General features: G+C 35.7%; 1 protein-coding gene across 1 annotated transcript; it reads right to left on the bottom strand.

Moving 5' to 3' along the window:
- Positions 1 to 4305: 4305 nt before the first annotated feature.
- Positions 4306 to 6751, bottom strand: LOC125251593 (atypical chemokine receptor 2). Its single transcript, XM_048164638.1, has one exon. The coding sequence runs from the start codon at positions 6461 to 6463 to the stop codon at positions 5372 to 5374; it is 1092 nt and encodes a 363-aa protein (XP_048020595.1). The 5' UTR covers positions 6464 to 6751; the 3' UTR covers positions 4306 to 5371.
- Positions 6752 to 14932: the final 8181 nt, after the last annotated feature.

Raw genomic sequence — 14932 nt, 5'->3', positions numbered from 1 at the left:
AGTTGATGACACAATTCGATCCCATTCTAAATGAACACATAAGGAGGATTCAAAACAAAGAGGTGAAGTTGCATTACCTCAGCAGTGCCATACAGAATGAGATCATAACTTTAATTGGTGACAAAATACTGCAGGAGATAGTTAGCAGGGCGAAAGTACTATTCTGTCATAATGGACTGTACTCCTGACGTCAGCCATAATGAACAACTTTCTGTTGTGTTGAGAACTGTGAATTGTGAATCTTCTGTTGGAGCCTTCATCACTTAACATTTCTGTGGATTCATTGATGTACAGGACACATCTGGAAAAGATCTATATGATACCCTTTTGGAAAAACTTGAGAAGCACAACTTAAAGACTTCAGATTGTCGTGGCCAATCCTATGACAATGGAAGCAACGTGATGGGCTGTAAACAAGGAGTTCAGACAAGGATCTTGCAGCTGAACAACAAGGCATGGTGTGTCCCATGCAGCAGTCACACTCTGAACCTGGTCTTGGTAGATGCAGCCAAGTCGTCTGTGGCATCTGTCTCATTCTTTGATGTTCTGCAGAGATTGTATAATCTCTTTAGCTCATCTGTGCAGCGCTGGGCAGTACTAAAGCAACATGTGAAGCATCTCACTGTGAAATCTTTGTCAACAAGACGGGAGGCTCGACTTGACAGCGTGAAGGTGGTACGTTACCAGCTGCCAGAGATTGTGGAAGCCACTCTCTGCCCTTCAGACATTTGCTGTGGAGAAGAAAGACTCAGAGACAGTGTCAATAGCAAGCAGCATATTGAGCTAATGACCTGGCATTTTGTCCTATGTGTGGTAATCTGGTACAATGTCTTGTATCAGATTAACCATGTGAGCAAAATTCTTCAGAGCCCAAGTGTTTCTCTAGAAACACTTAAATAGGAAACTCAGGGAGTGCAAGAATACCTGAATAATTTCAGGGAAAGTGGACTTGCTGCCTGCCAAACGGATGCAAGAGAAATAGCAGAAACTCTGGATATTGACATGACATTGCCTGAGAAACTCAAAATATCACGGCAATTCCTATATGAGGGCAGAGATCAGACACAATCCACTCCAGAAGAGTCATTCAGAAGAGAATTTTTTCTCCCTTTGGTTGACACAGCCATTGGCAGCCTCAATGATAGATTCTCTAAGCTGGAGGATTTTTATGCCCTGTATGGCTTTCTGTTCTCAAAAGACAACATGAGAGAAGCAATGCGCAATAGTGGACAACTTGAAGAGAACTGCAAAAAATTGGAAAGAGCCTTACATGACATACATTCAGAGGATTTGGTCATGGAGGTCAGGGCTGCTGTCCATACCTTCCCTGATCAGGCATCTACTTCTCCAAGAGTCATGTTAGATTACATCTACAAAGAGCAACTTCTAGATTTGTATGGAAACTTGAGCATTGCTCTTCATCTGCTTCTAACACTTCCAGTCACCATTGCCTCTGGTGAGAGAAGTTTTTCATCTTTAAAGCTTATTAAAACATATCTCAGATCAACAATGAACCAAGAGAGGCTCTCAGCACTGGCACTAATTTCCATTGAACGTTCCGTACGAAGGTCTTTGGATATGGAGGACATAGTGACAGCATTTGCTGTAGCTAAGGCTTGTAAGCATCATTTTTTGAGGTGACAATCCATGAAGATGAAAAAATATGAAGATGAGTTTACTGTATCTTGAAGATTGTATTGTTTTGTATCTTGATACAAATTGAACATTGAAGATGAAGATTCGATGATGAATTTTGTAAATTTAAAAATAAGCACTTTAATGTTGTAAACAATAAACAATTTATGTTCAGTTAGATGTGTTTTAACTACTTGTTGTATGTTGTATAGTTACATCACTAGGTAAAGAAGATATTTTAACAACAACAAAAAAAAATCTTTTAGAAGGGCCTCATTGATTAATTTTGCTGGGGCCCCCATTTAGTGTTGGTTCGCCTCTGCAAGCGCCAGTTTAGAAAACAAGCACTCACTGCTAGTATTGGTGACGGTGTGGTGTGAGTTTACAACTGAAACTGACATAGGGGGGAGTGATGTAACATTAATCCGTCATTAGTGCTGTGCGCTCATCATTTACTGGTTATTTTAAAGCCTCCGTCCTGCTGTAATTACTAGTACTGCAGAAATAGATTAGATCAGAAAACAGAGGCCCCCTTATCATGTGGGTCCTTAGGATACAGCCTAGGTTATCCTATGCATTAATAATCTGTAATTTAATCATCTGTAATTTTTGAATCATAAACATTTGCTAAAAGGACTTTGGGTCCTTTAGAATAACTCACGCTTGAAGCATTAGTGCATTAGTAAATGTTAATTCATCATTTATAAAACATTAATGCATTAGTAAGCATTTATAAATACAGCTATAAATGCTTTGTTCTTGATTAAGCATACTATAATGTTTAATAATTGTATTTTATTTTAAAGATCAATTTATCATTTCTAAATTATGTATTACATTATTCACAAACCAGTAATTTAGGAGTTGTCAGTGGTCATAAGATCATTTAGGAAATGTAAGTAAATGATTAATAAATATTTAAATGTACATTTATGCATCTTATTATTAGACATATAGTATTAGTACTCAGTGTGTTAATAAATGCTTTATTAACATATTCCAGTGTCAAAATACTCGGTACTAACTTTAAAACATTAGAGAACAGATCAGAAGATCACGAACCTTTGAATCTCATTTATAAAAGCTTTACAAAGCATAAATAGTCCCCTTTAGATAGCTCACAAAAATGTTAACTGACTACTTCTAAATGTTTTATAACTACCTGAATTAATCATGAATTGCAGTAGGAATATGTGTTAATAAAACATTTACTAACACACTAAGTAACTATTATATGTGTCTAAATAATAAGATGTATAAATGAATGTTTAAATAGTTTATTAATCATTTACTTACACTTACTAAAGAACTACTGACAACTCCTAAATAACTGGTTTGTAAATAATGTAATACTTAATTTAGAAATGATAAATTGATTATTAATAAAGTATGAAAATACAATTATTAAACACATTATAGATATGCTTATAAATCAAGAATAAAGCAATTATAGCTTATTTATAAACACTTCTAATGTCTATTAATGCTTTTAAGTGATGAATTAACTATTAACTAATGCTTCATAGTGTGCAGTTATTATAAAGTGTTACCGGACTTTGTAATTATACAAATGTTACTTCCTCAAAAGTACACTATTCGAATTGGCTAGAAATATACATCTATCACTACACATTTAGGCTAGAAATGCTCTTTCCTGATATATATAATAATTCACATATTAATCTAACAACCCATATCAAAAGCTATCATAACTATTCAAACTTAAACTGAAGTTGAGCTTTTTCTTTATTTATGCTTCTAATTTCTAGCAGAGTAATTTTTAATCCCAAACATGAAGGGTCAAGGCTTATCTTTAAGAATGTTGGGGAAAGGTCACTGGTTGAACTGATTCAGCATATGTCAAAATCAGCTGAAAACATATCATCATATAAGCATTTTAGCATGACAGCAAATTATTAGCAGGATAATGTGCCCTGCCACAAAGCAAAAATGGTTCAGGAATGGTTTGAGGAGCACAACAACGAGTTTGAGGTGTTGACTTGGCCCCCAAATTCCCCAGATCTCAGTCCAGTTGAGCATCTGTGGGATGTGCTGAACAAAGAAGTCCGATTCATGGAGGCCCCACCTCGCAACTTACAGGACTTAAAGGATCTGCTGCTAACATCTTGGTGCCAGATACCACAGCACACCTTCAGGGGTCTAGTGCCCTAGTGAAAAAAAGTATACTTTATTGTATTTTAAATACATTCCCTTTTTCTATAGTACATTGCAAATACACTAACAAAAATGTACTCTCTTTAAATATATAAAAAGTATATTAGCATCATATTTTCACAATACAACTTTTAACACACTTTTAAATAATTGTACTTTAGTATATTTTCTAAAAAAAATATATTTTAGAAAAATATACTTGAAGTGAACGTTCAGTTTATTTTTTAAAAGTGTATTTATTTGCACTTTATAAAAATATATTTGAGGTATATTTTAACTGTGTGCTGAAAATGATCATTGTAACAATGCACTGAAAGTATATTTAAAAAAATACATTATTTAATATCCTGAAGTTGTAGTGTATCTAAAGTTAAATTTGAGTATATTTTTTAAGTTTACTTATTCATCCTTGGAATTCATTTTATTACTTGTGCTTATTTATTTCAGTATGACTAATGCATTACAAGCCATTTAATATAGCCTACAATTTCCAAATATGTGTAAATATGTTTAATAAGTTTACACTGGCAGAATCATTTTACAATCGTACACACATATTACAAATCTATATAACACACCAAGCAGCACAAGTAACGTTACATGCGAAAAAAAAATATGTTGAGTGGTTAAACTTGAGACTTCGGAATTCAAATGTCTCTTCGACTTCGAGGTGGGACTCAAGGTAAGATCCATCTGCAGGCTTTATTAAACAGAGTTCGTAGTAAAACAGGCAATGGTCAAACAGTGGCAAACAGGTATGGCAGAGAGCAGGCAAAATCGTAGTCGAGGAACAGACAATGAATCAGGGCAGGCAGATATCGTTCACAAAACCAGGAAACAATAAACAATCCAAATGGTCCAAAGGGCAGGCGGCAGAGATACGAACACGGGGAACAGACAGGATCAAAAACAGGCAGACAGACAGGGTAAATAACGCTCAGAATTGTACACTGGGTGAAACAAGACCTCACAAAGTGTGTGAGGGTGCGTGTGGCTTAAATAGTCCAGAGAATGTGCTGCAACAGTATGTGGCAATTGGTAATTGGTGGAGAGAGTGCAGGTGATTGCCAGGGAGGATTGTGGGAAATGTAGTCCGGAAATGACTGGGAACGTGACAAATATACTTATAACACAAATTAAGTACACTTTAATATCACTAATCAAGCATGTAATTAGTCCCTACACAGGCATACACTTAAAGTGTACTAAGTATACTTGAAGTTGTTTCAATTTAGCACACAAAAAAACACTAAATATACTTAAAGTTGTGTTTTTATACAACTTAATTACAACTAAAATATACTTAGTACAAAATTAGTTGTTTCAAAATAGCACACTTTAAGTTAACTAATCATTAACACACTTGAAATATACTAGTAATTAGTATAAGTATACTTAGCATACTTATTTTTTCAATAGGGTGGAGTCCATGCCTCGACAGGTCAGGGCTGTTTTTGCAGCAAAGGGGGGACCAACACAATATTAGTAAGGTGGTCATAATGTCATGCCTAATAGGTATATAATAGGTGTATGTATATATATCATAAACATAATAAAGCTTTTACATTGCCTCAGGTAGTAAGTTATTAGGTCGTTCAGCACAAAAGCTTAGGTCATGGGCTTGATATTGCTGAACTGACCTCAGCTCTATAGCACCACCCTGACTTGAAATATTTGATAAAGAGCTGGATTCCTCAAGCAGATACTCCCTTTGAGTTTTGCAAGCATTTCTCAATCGTTTCCACACATTTTTGTTTAAACAAATATACAAAAGAGGATTTATGAAAACATGCATGAAAGCAATGCATTCTGTCACATGAATAGCAAAGTCAAAGTGTATGTTAGTGGTACATGAATAAAAAACATGAATGTCTTGCAAAGTATGCAAAAAAATTACAACACTATAAGGGAACCAGAGGAGAAAAAACATGACAGTGAATCCAATTTCATATCGAAACATCTGGAATGTGTTCCTCACGGCAGCAACACATGGTAGTCTGATGGAACAAAATAGGAGCACTAAAAATGGTATCACAAACCCAAGTATGTTCATCTGAAATCTTAAATAGATTTTCCAGCCAACTTTATTGTTGAAGTTGTAAGTGCAAATGTTCTGTTCATGGATCTTTTGAGTCTCAACAAAGTTGACATGAACAGCAGCAGCCAAAAACGATAAAAGCCACACCAAAATGCACAGAATAGTATTCCTCTTTAGACTGTTGAATATCCTGATGGTAGAAACAACATATACAATGTCCATAAATCTTTGCAAGCTCTGACTAGCAACAAATAGATTGCTGCTATACAAACTGACCATGTAAACCAATGTGATTGCCTTACAGCTTTGATCACCAAAGATCCATTCACTGCTGGCATACACTGCCCAGAACGGAAGGCTCAGTGTAAAAATAAAATCCGATATGACCATGTGCAGAGGCAACACCTTCCTCAGAGTTTTGTATTTGATGAACAATATTAGGAGGGTTAAATTAGCAATAATGCTCAGTGCACAGATAATGTAGTAGAATATAGGTAGGAACACATTGCTGAATTCCTTTACGTGTGTCTTCTTGCAGAGTCCATATTCCTCAAGTCCTTCTGCATTATAATAGTCCTCATAATTGCTGTTGTCTTCAGAGTTTAAAACATCCATGGTTTGGAATCAGCTCCAAGTCTTTGTTGCAAATCTTCGTTACTAACAGAAAAACAGTTCCCTTTCACTTAAGAATGTACTTTCACACAAGTACGGTACTCTAGGATACTTGCCCATAATCTTTTTTTCATTTAATTCTTCAGGAAGATCCCAGTTTCTTGGAAACACAGAACAAACAGTTATAAGCCATGGAAAATGTTAGCAAGCAGTTCACATCCTGGACTCTTTTATTTTTTTTTTTTCTCAGTAGGTCTAGATCAACAATAAGAGCGGAAATTTGCTTCACTGAGCATTGGGAGGAGGAGGAGGAAATGGGCATATCACTCACAAACACATTAAATGCTGTAGTCATTTTGTTTTTCTGGTGTGCCTAGCAACTTTGTATATCAAGGTTGTGACACAGAAACTTTAAACGTATCTAACACATCCTGCATTTGGTGTTGTTGTGACATGAAAACAGTAAACAGGATTAAGATAGGGATAGTTCACCCAAAAGTGAAAATGATCCCACAATTTATTCACCCTCAAGCCATAGGTGTATATGTCTTTCTTCTTTCAGCCAAACACAGTCAGTTATATTAAAAATTATTATATTAGAAAAAGTACTATTATTAGTGCTTCTGATCTCTGTCCACAAAAAAACAAAAAAAAACAAAACAAAAAAACGCTGTACTTGTAGATACATATAAAAATCCTGTCCACTGAGATCAAAGTTCTGACAAAGGTTCTGAAAGTTATCCAAATCCCTTAGATTTTAGATCCAATTTTACAAATGGCAGTAATGCCGTGAGAGATCCAGAGGCCTCATTTATCAACAGTGCGTAGAAAAGGTTCATTGTTGCAATCATTATAGATAAATATATCAAGCAATCATTGTTAATAAATCCCACATGTGCGTAAGTACCAAGCTCGTTCATGGTCATTAGCATTCGGAAACACTTCCCTTTAAAAATCACGTGATTGTGTTTTTTCCTCACTGCAATAATGGCAAAGAGAGCAAACAAGAGGAACTTCACAAACACAGAATTGGAGGTACCTACTTGTAGATGAAGTTGAATCCAACAAACAAATAAAGAGTTTTGTTCCAAAACACTATAATCCATTTTGATTAATTTGAGTAAAAATGTGTTTTCGGTAACACTTTACATTAAGGTTCCCTTTGTAAAGGGTTTATAAATGAGTAATAAGTCATTTACAACAAATGCATTATAAATCATTAATATACAGTTATAACTGCATGAATAAAAAGGCCACTTTAACACAAAACCTGCCAAATAGTGAGCCGTTTTTAACTCGCATGTCATAAATGCTTAATAAATGTATTTATAAACACTTATTTAACTCAAAACCAGATTCCTGGTTTATTTCATGATGCAGCAAAAATTGTCTATCATAATTAGACTGAAGGGTGTTGTATTTGTGGTTTTCTTATTAATATCTCATGACTGCCACTTTTCTTACTATGTTGCTTACCAGAAGTTTCTGTCTTACCCATGATACTCTCCAAAAAGGTCATGATGCCTATCCACAGCTTGTTTGTCAAGATGAAACTGAACCTTTTTTTAAATCAATATATTTATTATTTTTTACATGAACAATTTACAGAATCAGTTCAGTAAACTATTTTTTCTAAACACCCTCTCACCCCTGTCCACCCCTCAAGAGACAGAACACTTGCATGGATATTATTACAAGGCCTTGAGCTGATGTGTAAGATAAAAATTATAATAATAATAATAATAATAATAATAATAATAATAATAATAATAATAATAATAAAATAAATATATAAATAAAAAAAGTTAAAGTAAAGAAGGGTCACATTATCACATCAGCATTTTCAATCAATGTAATATCCAAATTATTCAAACATTCAAAAAATATTTTCGAGCCTTGATGATTATTTTTTTCAAATTATACATTATTTTTTCCACAGGCCCATAGGACAAAAGTTCTCTAAACCATACAGCATGACTGGGCAGTTCTTATGATTTCCAGTGTATAGCTATACATTTCTTTGCTGCTATCAGAGCCATCTTAACAAAACGTAAAATCTTCCTTTGATCAAATTGGAGGACCGAAAGTGAACCTTAATGTAAAGTGAACACATGTGAACCATTTATTAATGAGTTACAAACATTAATAACCTGTGAAAGTGAACCTTAATGTAATATGTTCATAACTCATTAATAAATGGTTCACAGGTTTCCACTTTACATTAAGGTTCACTTTTACAGGTTATTAATGTTTATAACTCATTAATAAATGGTTCACAGGTTTCCACTTTACATTAAGGTTCACTTTTACAGGTTATTAATGTTTATAACTCATGAATAAATGGTTCACAAGTGTTCACTTTACATTAAGGTTCCCTTTCACAGGTTATTAATATTTATAGCTCATGAATAAATGGTTCACAAGTGTCAAGGCGACCGTTATTTAGAACATATCACTTTATGGTTTCCATGGTGACGCGTCATTGCTTGTTACGTGACACACCGCAGCACTGTATGAATGATGATCTGCATTCATTTAATTTTTCCTTTTTTATTCAAAATATTCACAAATTTGTTAACTATAGCATGAAATATCTAATATTCTGATTGCCAAATATGTGCAAGTGGATGTGTTTTGCTATTTAAAGGTGCCCTAGATTCAAAAATTGAATTTACCTCAGCATAGTTAAATAACAAGAGTTCAGTACATAGAAAAGACATACAGTGAGTCTCAAACACCATTGTTTCCTCCTTCTTATATAAATCTCATTTGTTTAAAAGACCCCCGAAGAACAGGCGAATCTCAACATAACACCGACTGTTACGTAACAGTCAGGGTGTACGCCCCCAATATTTGCATATGCCAGCCCATGTTCCCAACATTATGAAAGGCATTAAACAATGGCAGCCAATAACGTCTGGATGTGCAGAGCTGAATCAACAGACTAGGTAAGCAAGCAAGGACAATAGCAAAAAATGGCAGATGAGGAATAATAACTGACATGATCCATGATTACATGATATTTTTAGTGATATTTGTGAATTGTCTTTCTAAATGTTTCGTTAGCATGTTGCTAATGTACTGTTAAATGTGGTTAAAGTTACCATCGTTTCTTACTGTATTCACAGAGACAAGAGAGCTGTCGCTATTTTCATTTTTAAACACTTGCAGTCTGTATAATGCATAAACACAACTTCATTCTTTATAAATCTCTCCAACAGTGTAGCATTAGCCGTTGGCCACGGAGCATAGCCTCAAACTTATTCAGAATCAATGTAAACATCAAAATAAACACTGTACTCAGGCGATTAGACATGCTGCATGATGAACACTTTGTAAAGATCCATTTTGAGGGTTATATTAGCTGTGTGAACTTTTTTTATGTTGTTTAAGGCAAGCGCGAGCTCTTGGGGCGTGGAGCACGAGAATTAAAGGGCCACACACCCTGAATCGACTAATTTCTAATTATGCCCCAAAATAGGCAGTTAAAAAAATCTATGGGGTATTTTGAGCTGAAACTTCACAGACACATTCAGGGGACACCTTAGACTTATATTACATCTTGTAAAAAAAAGTTCTAGGGCACCTTTAAACACCTTTATAATGATCGCGTTATTTGAGCCATATGCGCTATGGACGCCGCCATGTTAATTTGCGCCGCACAGAGAGTCGGATCTGTTGGATTTACAACCGGTGAATTTATCCACTTCTCCTGAAATACATGAAAGTAAGTGAGCCAGTGAACTGGGGAAGAATAGAGTAAGCTTTAAAGTTACTTTCACAATGTGAATCTGATATGAATTAAACGTGTTGTCTAATTATAATGGAAAGGGTTGTTATTTCCGCTTCTATAGACATCATTGTGTATTTTACAAACTCTAAATATATTGTTTTGCTAGTACTCATGTGTATTTAAATGTCTGAAACCTAAAATAAACATTATTTGATTGAAAACACTGCATATATGTAATATATGAAAAGCGCTGCGCACGTCCGTCTCTGGTTTAGCGCCAGCCAAAGCGCACACGCACATTTGAATTTAGCAGTTGATCACGTGATGCGCTGAATGTTCTAATCACACTGGTGTGATCATACGCTCCTGGGACCAGCCAAGACTGATCACACCGGTGTGATCGTACGTGTTAAAGGGTTAAGGTTCACAGTTAACTAATACTGGAATTAAATTTTTCATTATTAATATCTCATCAAGTTATGGTTATTATCTTAGGTTTTATTTTCAAAGTGAAAAATGGTATTTCATCTTAAAAAACAAGAAATCAGTTTTTATACACTGCTGTGTCAAGGACATGGGTAATCATGGGCAAGACAGAAACTTCTGGTAAGCAACATAGTAAGAAAAGTGGCAGTCATGAGATATTAATAAGAAAACCACAAATACAACACCCTTCAGTCTAATTATGATAGACAATTTTTGCTGCATCTTGAAATAAACCAGGAATCTGGTTTTGAGTTAAATAAGTATTAATAAATACATTTATTATTTATTTATAACATGTGAGTTAAAAACGGCTCAATATTTGGCAGGTATTGTGTTAAAGTTGCCTTTTTATTCATGCAGTTATAACTGCATTATTAATGATTTATAATGCATTTGTAAATGACTTATTATTCATTAACAAACACCTTTATAAACCCTTTACAAAGGGAACCTTAATGTAAAGTGTTACAGTGTTTTCTTTACCAAGAAAGTGGAAAGATGAAAACCACTATTTTCTGTTTCAAACTTTCACTTAGCATATTACCTAAATAATAACATTAAAAATTAAAATCCAGATTTATATTTTCAAAAAATTATTATAAAAACTGATTATTTTTTCCCCAAAATGCAATAAATCTGACACATTTTTTCTCCAAAATGCAATTAATTGAATCAATATAAAAGTTATTTTTAATATTGAAACTGTTGAAAATACACAACAAAGTAAGTTGATATGACAGCCTCTGAACTTGGTCAATACTAATGTTATATACAGATACAGGACTAAAAATACATTCAGTCATCACTCCCAAAATGAATTCAACAGGTCATCTTGTTAATGCTATAAATTAATTATGTCTCCGTTTGTCATTACCAATTAAAGAGTATCTGGTGCCACTGCACGATTAAAATAAAAACAACACATTTGCCGAGAACATTGGAATTGACTGCAACTACCCAGGGGTGTTGCTATACTGTAAACGTTCAAATATCAATCAATATCAAACCTAAAGGGTCAGCTGAGCAACATAACGAATGTATTGATTCAAATCAATGAGTCTCTGAAACAGATTGCCTCTTGCGTAAATACAATTGCTAATAAACCGTAAACTGCTGACTAATGTGATTTCAGTTATTTGTTCCCACCAAGCTGCAAAACACAAAATAAAATAAATCTCTGTAATGAGCTCGGCCAATGGCCAGACCAATGTCTGTATGATCCTGTCTTGTCTGAATGCCAACAGCATTAGGAAGTGGCAGGGGCACTGCATCGTGCATAGGGCCGTCTGGTCTGGGGGGTTCCTGCAGAGGGATGCCCTGTCTGATGGCACACTGCAAGCCATGATGATTTTGCACAATAATTCTCACTGATACTGCAGTGTCCCTCCCGTGCTTGACAGACACAGCCATCGTACTTTAAGCAGCCTATTGCGTGCTCAACTCTGCTCCTTGAGGGCGCATGGGCACAGTTGTAGGCTTGTTTCTGCTTAGTCCTCGGGTTGGTTAGGGTGGTCATTAGCCATGGCTTTAGCAGGTAACCTTGATCACCTAACTATGAGCTAGTTTTAAGTAATTGTACATAGCCCTGCAATAGCATTGTAAACATGTTGTAACCTTAAATTAAACAGCGCCTTCTTGGAGACGCACACCCTCAGAGCTGTTTTGCATAATGAATAAGTAGTGTGTTCCTCCAGGCCACCGTGCAACGATGATTAACAACAACAAATTTGCATCTCAAATGATTTGCACGTTAACAGGATGAAACCCTTTTCTATTTAAATAATTAAATTTTTTGGTTGATGGTGCTTTTATGGCGATGTGGGTGGATTGTTGAGGATTTCGGTAAGGGAACTGGATGTAGGTTGGGCCAAGGAAATAATTGCATCCAACACTGCCGGCATGATCCTACTCACTGATGGCTGGGACATACCACATATGTCTCCGACCTTACACTGAAATGTGCCAGTAGCTAAAAATCCAAGGGTGGACAGGAGTTGGATGTGCACAGGAATGGCTTTCTTGCAATTTGTTTCTCTCTCCAACATTGGTCCTAAATCACAACACAAATCCAGCAGTACATTTTTGGGAAAGCGGTACCTACTTAGAAGCCACTCTGTGCTTTTGCCATGCAGATCAGCACGATCTTGGAAAATTCACTCTCTGTGGAGCGCATTGTTTCCCAAGTCTTCGAATAATGCAAGATAAACCATTGCACTGAGACAAACATTTGTCACAGCTGTCTTTTATAGGATTTGACACCAATTACGCATTGTGTTTAAAACTACACAAATAATAAATTGAGTGTTTTATAATTAAAGGAAACACAAGACATATGTGGATTGCTTAATGCATACTGTGATATTCTTAAATGCTTTTTATGTGTAGTGTCGCTATTCTACCACTAGATTCTCTGAGTAAGCATGCTCAGAGGTGTGCTTATATTTATACACAGTACAAGTTGGTATATCCCACACTTTGCATAAAACTGTTCTTACACACTCACTACGCACAGATATGGGCATACGCACTGCTGATAAATGAGGCCCCAGGTCTTATATGTGCAGTCATGATGAACTGGAGCAATGTGCGGATCCTAGGCTGGCCAACCCAATACTTTTACCTCTCTGTGGAGCTTGAAGCATTTAACCACCTTCTTTCCAATAGAATGTCCCACACACTGATTCTGTTATATGAGATAGGTCTATCACCTGATTTACTGTTGTATATTTCACACAGTAATGAATTTCAGAGAGACTATAATCGGTCTGCACACTTTTATCTATCACATGTTAGCCTCCTTCTTCATGGCGTCTGTCTACCTTGTAGGCTACTGGTCTATTAGCGACACCTACAGTTTATATATGTGACCCGTCACGGAAACCAGGGACACAAGTCGGCAGCACTACTATTGAGCAAACTGAGAAAGAAGCGTTTTTTTTCAAAATTGGTGATTTTCGTTTTTTTGCAGAATCTGTTAGTTGAGATCACAAAGAAGCATCTCCGTGTTTTATATAGCAGTATTGGTATATTTTAAAGCGTACATTTTGAGGTTGAAATTGGCTTGTTTTTCTGGGATTCTATCTCGCAGTAGGGGCGTGTCATTGTCTGTTTGTACTTCCATACTGGAATCGGATAGGCTGGCTTTTGTTTCTTTTGTTATTGCCGCCGCCCTCCAAGGGAAGCATGGCTACTTATTTATGCAGCGCTCTGGCCGGCTCTAGCTGATATCAAAATTTAATGAAGATGGACGCCGCAAAGAATATTGCAGACGAGCTGAAACGTGGCCGTTACACCGAAAATGTTTTGAAGTACAACATACGGCTGGATTCTTTAGCTGCGGAAAAAAAGGGGGGCAGGACATGCGAATTATTGGACATTCAGAGGCAAACAGACGCATAGTGCAAACTTCGGAGATGGTTACATCCACAAAGAAGACCCCGACAAAGAGAAAGTGTGCCCGAACAACTTATTTCATTGGAGGCAACAAGATCTTTTCTGTTTCTTATGGGGTAAGTTTCCATAAACATCAAAGTTTGTCGTTTTGTGTTCATTCTAAGAACACGTAGGCTACACGTTATCTCATGTGTCTTTTGTTATTAGCTAGCTCAGGACTGTTGTTTTATTCGTTAGCATCGTATCACTTGCCAAAAAAACCCATTACTATAATGGGCTTTTTAGATGGTAATGTTATCATCTGCTATTAATTTGAATAACGCTTCAACTGCTTGAATTGACTGGTGTGAATGACTTAGCTGATATAAACCTTACTATTCTTGAATTGAATGTGACGCTAATAATTTTAGCTAGTTACTACTTCTTAACAAGGATTTACTAATGTAATAGTAAATGTATCAGATTAAATTCCTACATAAGTAAAAGTATCCGTAGCCATAAAATGTGTGTTATAAGTCAAAAGTAAAAGTATTTATTGAAGAGTTTAATGTACAGGATTTTTTTAATCCTTTGACTCAAACCAGGTCTAACCACTAACTGAGGTCTAAACCAGGACTATACGGTTATCACAGAATCCTGTTCAAAAAGTCCTAATGTCAAAAAAGATAAATTACTGACATTTACAATGCACATTATCCTTTATTATTAATAGTATTCGGTCCGATTTTTCCCGTTGCGTCTGTCGTTGCTTTGCAACCATGCAGCTTTACAGGGGGTATGGCTTATCTAAAGGAGATGTAAATGAGCCCTTTTGTCACTCCCAGCAGGTGAGAACAGGCGAGAACTGCAAAACTAGAAGT

The sequence above is a fragment of the Megalobrama amblycephala genome, linkage group LG17 (assembly GCF_018812025.1).
Source record: "Megalobrama amblycephala isolate DHTTF-2021 linkage group LG17, ASM1881202v1, whole genome shotgun sequence".
Taxonomy (NCBI): Eukaryota; Metazoa; Chordata; class Actinopteri; order Cypriniformes; family Xenocyprididae; genus Megalobrama; species Megalobrama amblycephala.
Note: the sequence above shows the minus strand (reverse complement) of the source record. Positions and strands in the feature narration are given on the sequence as shown.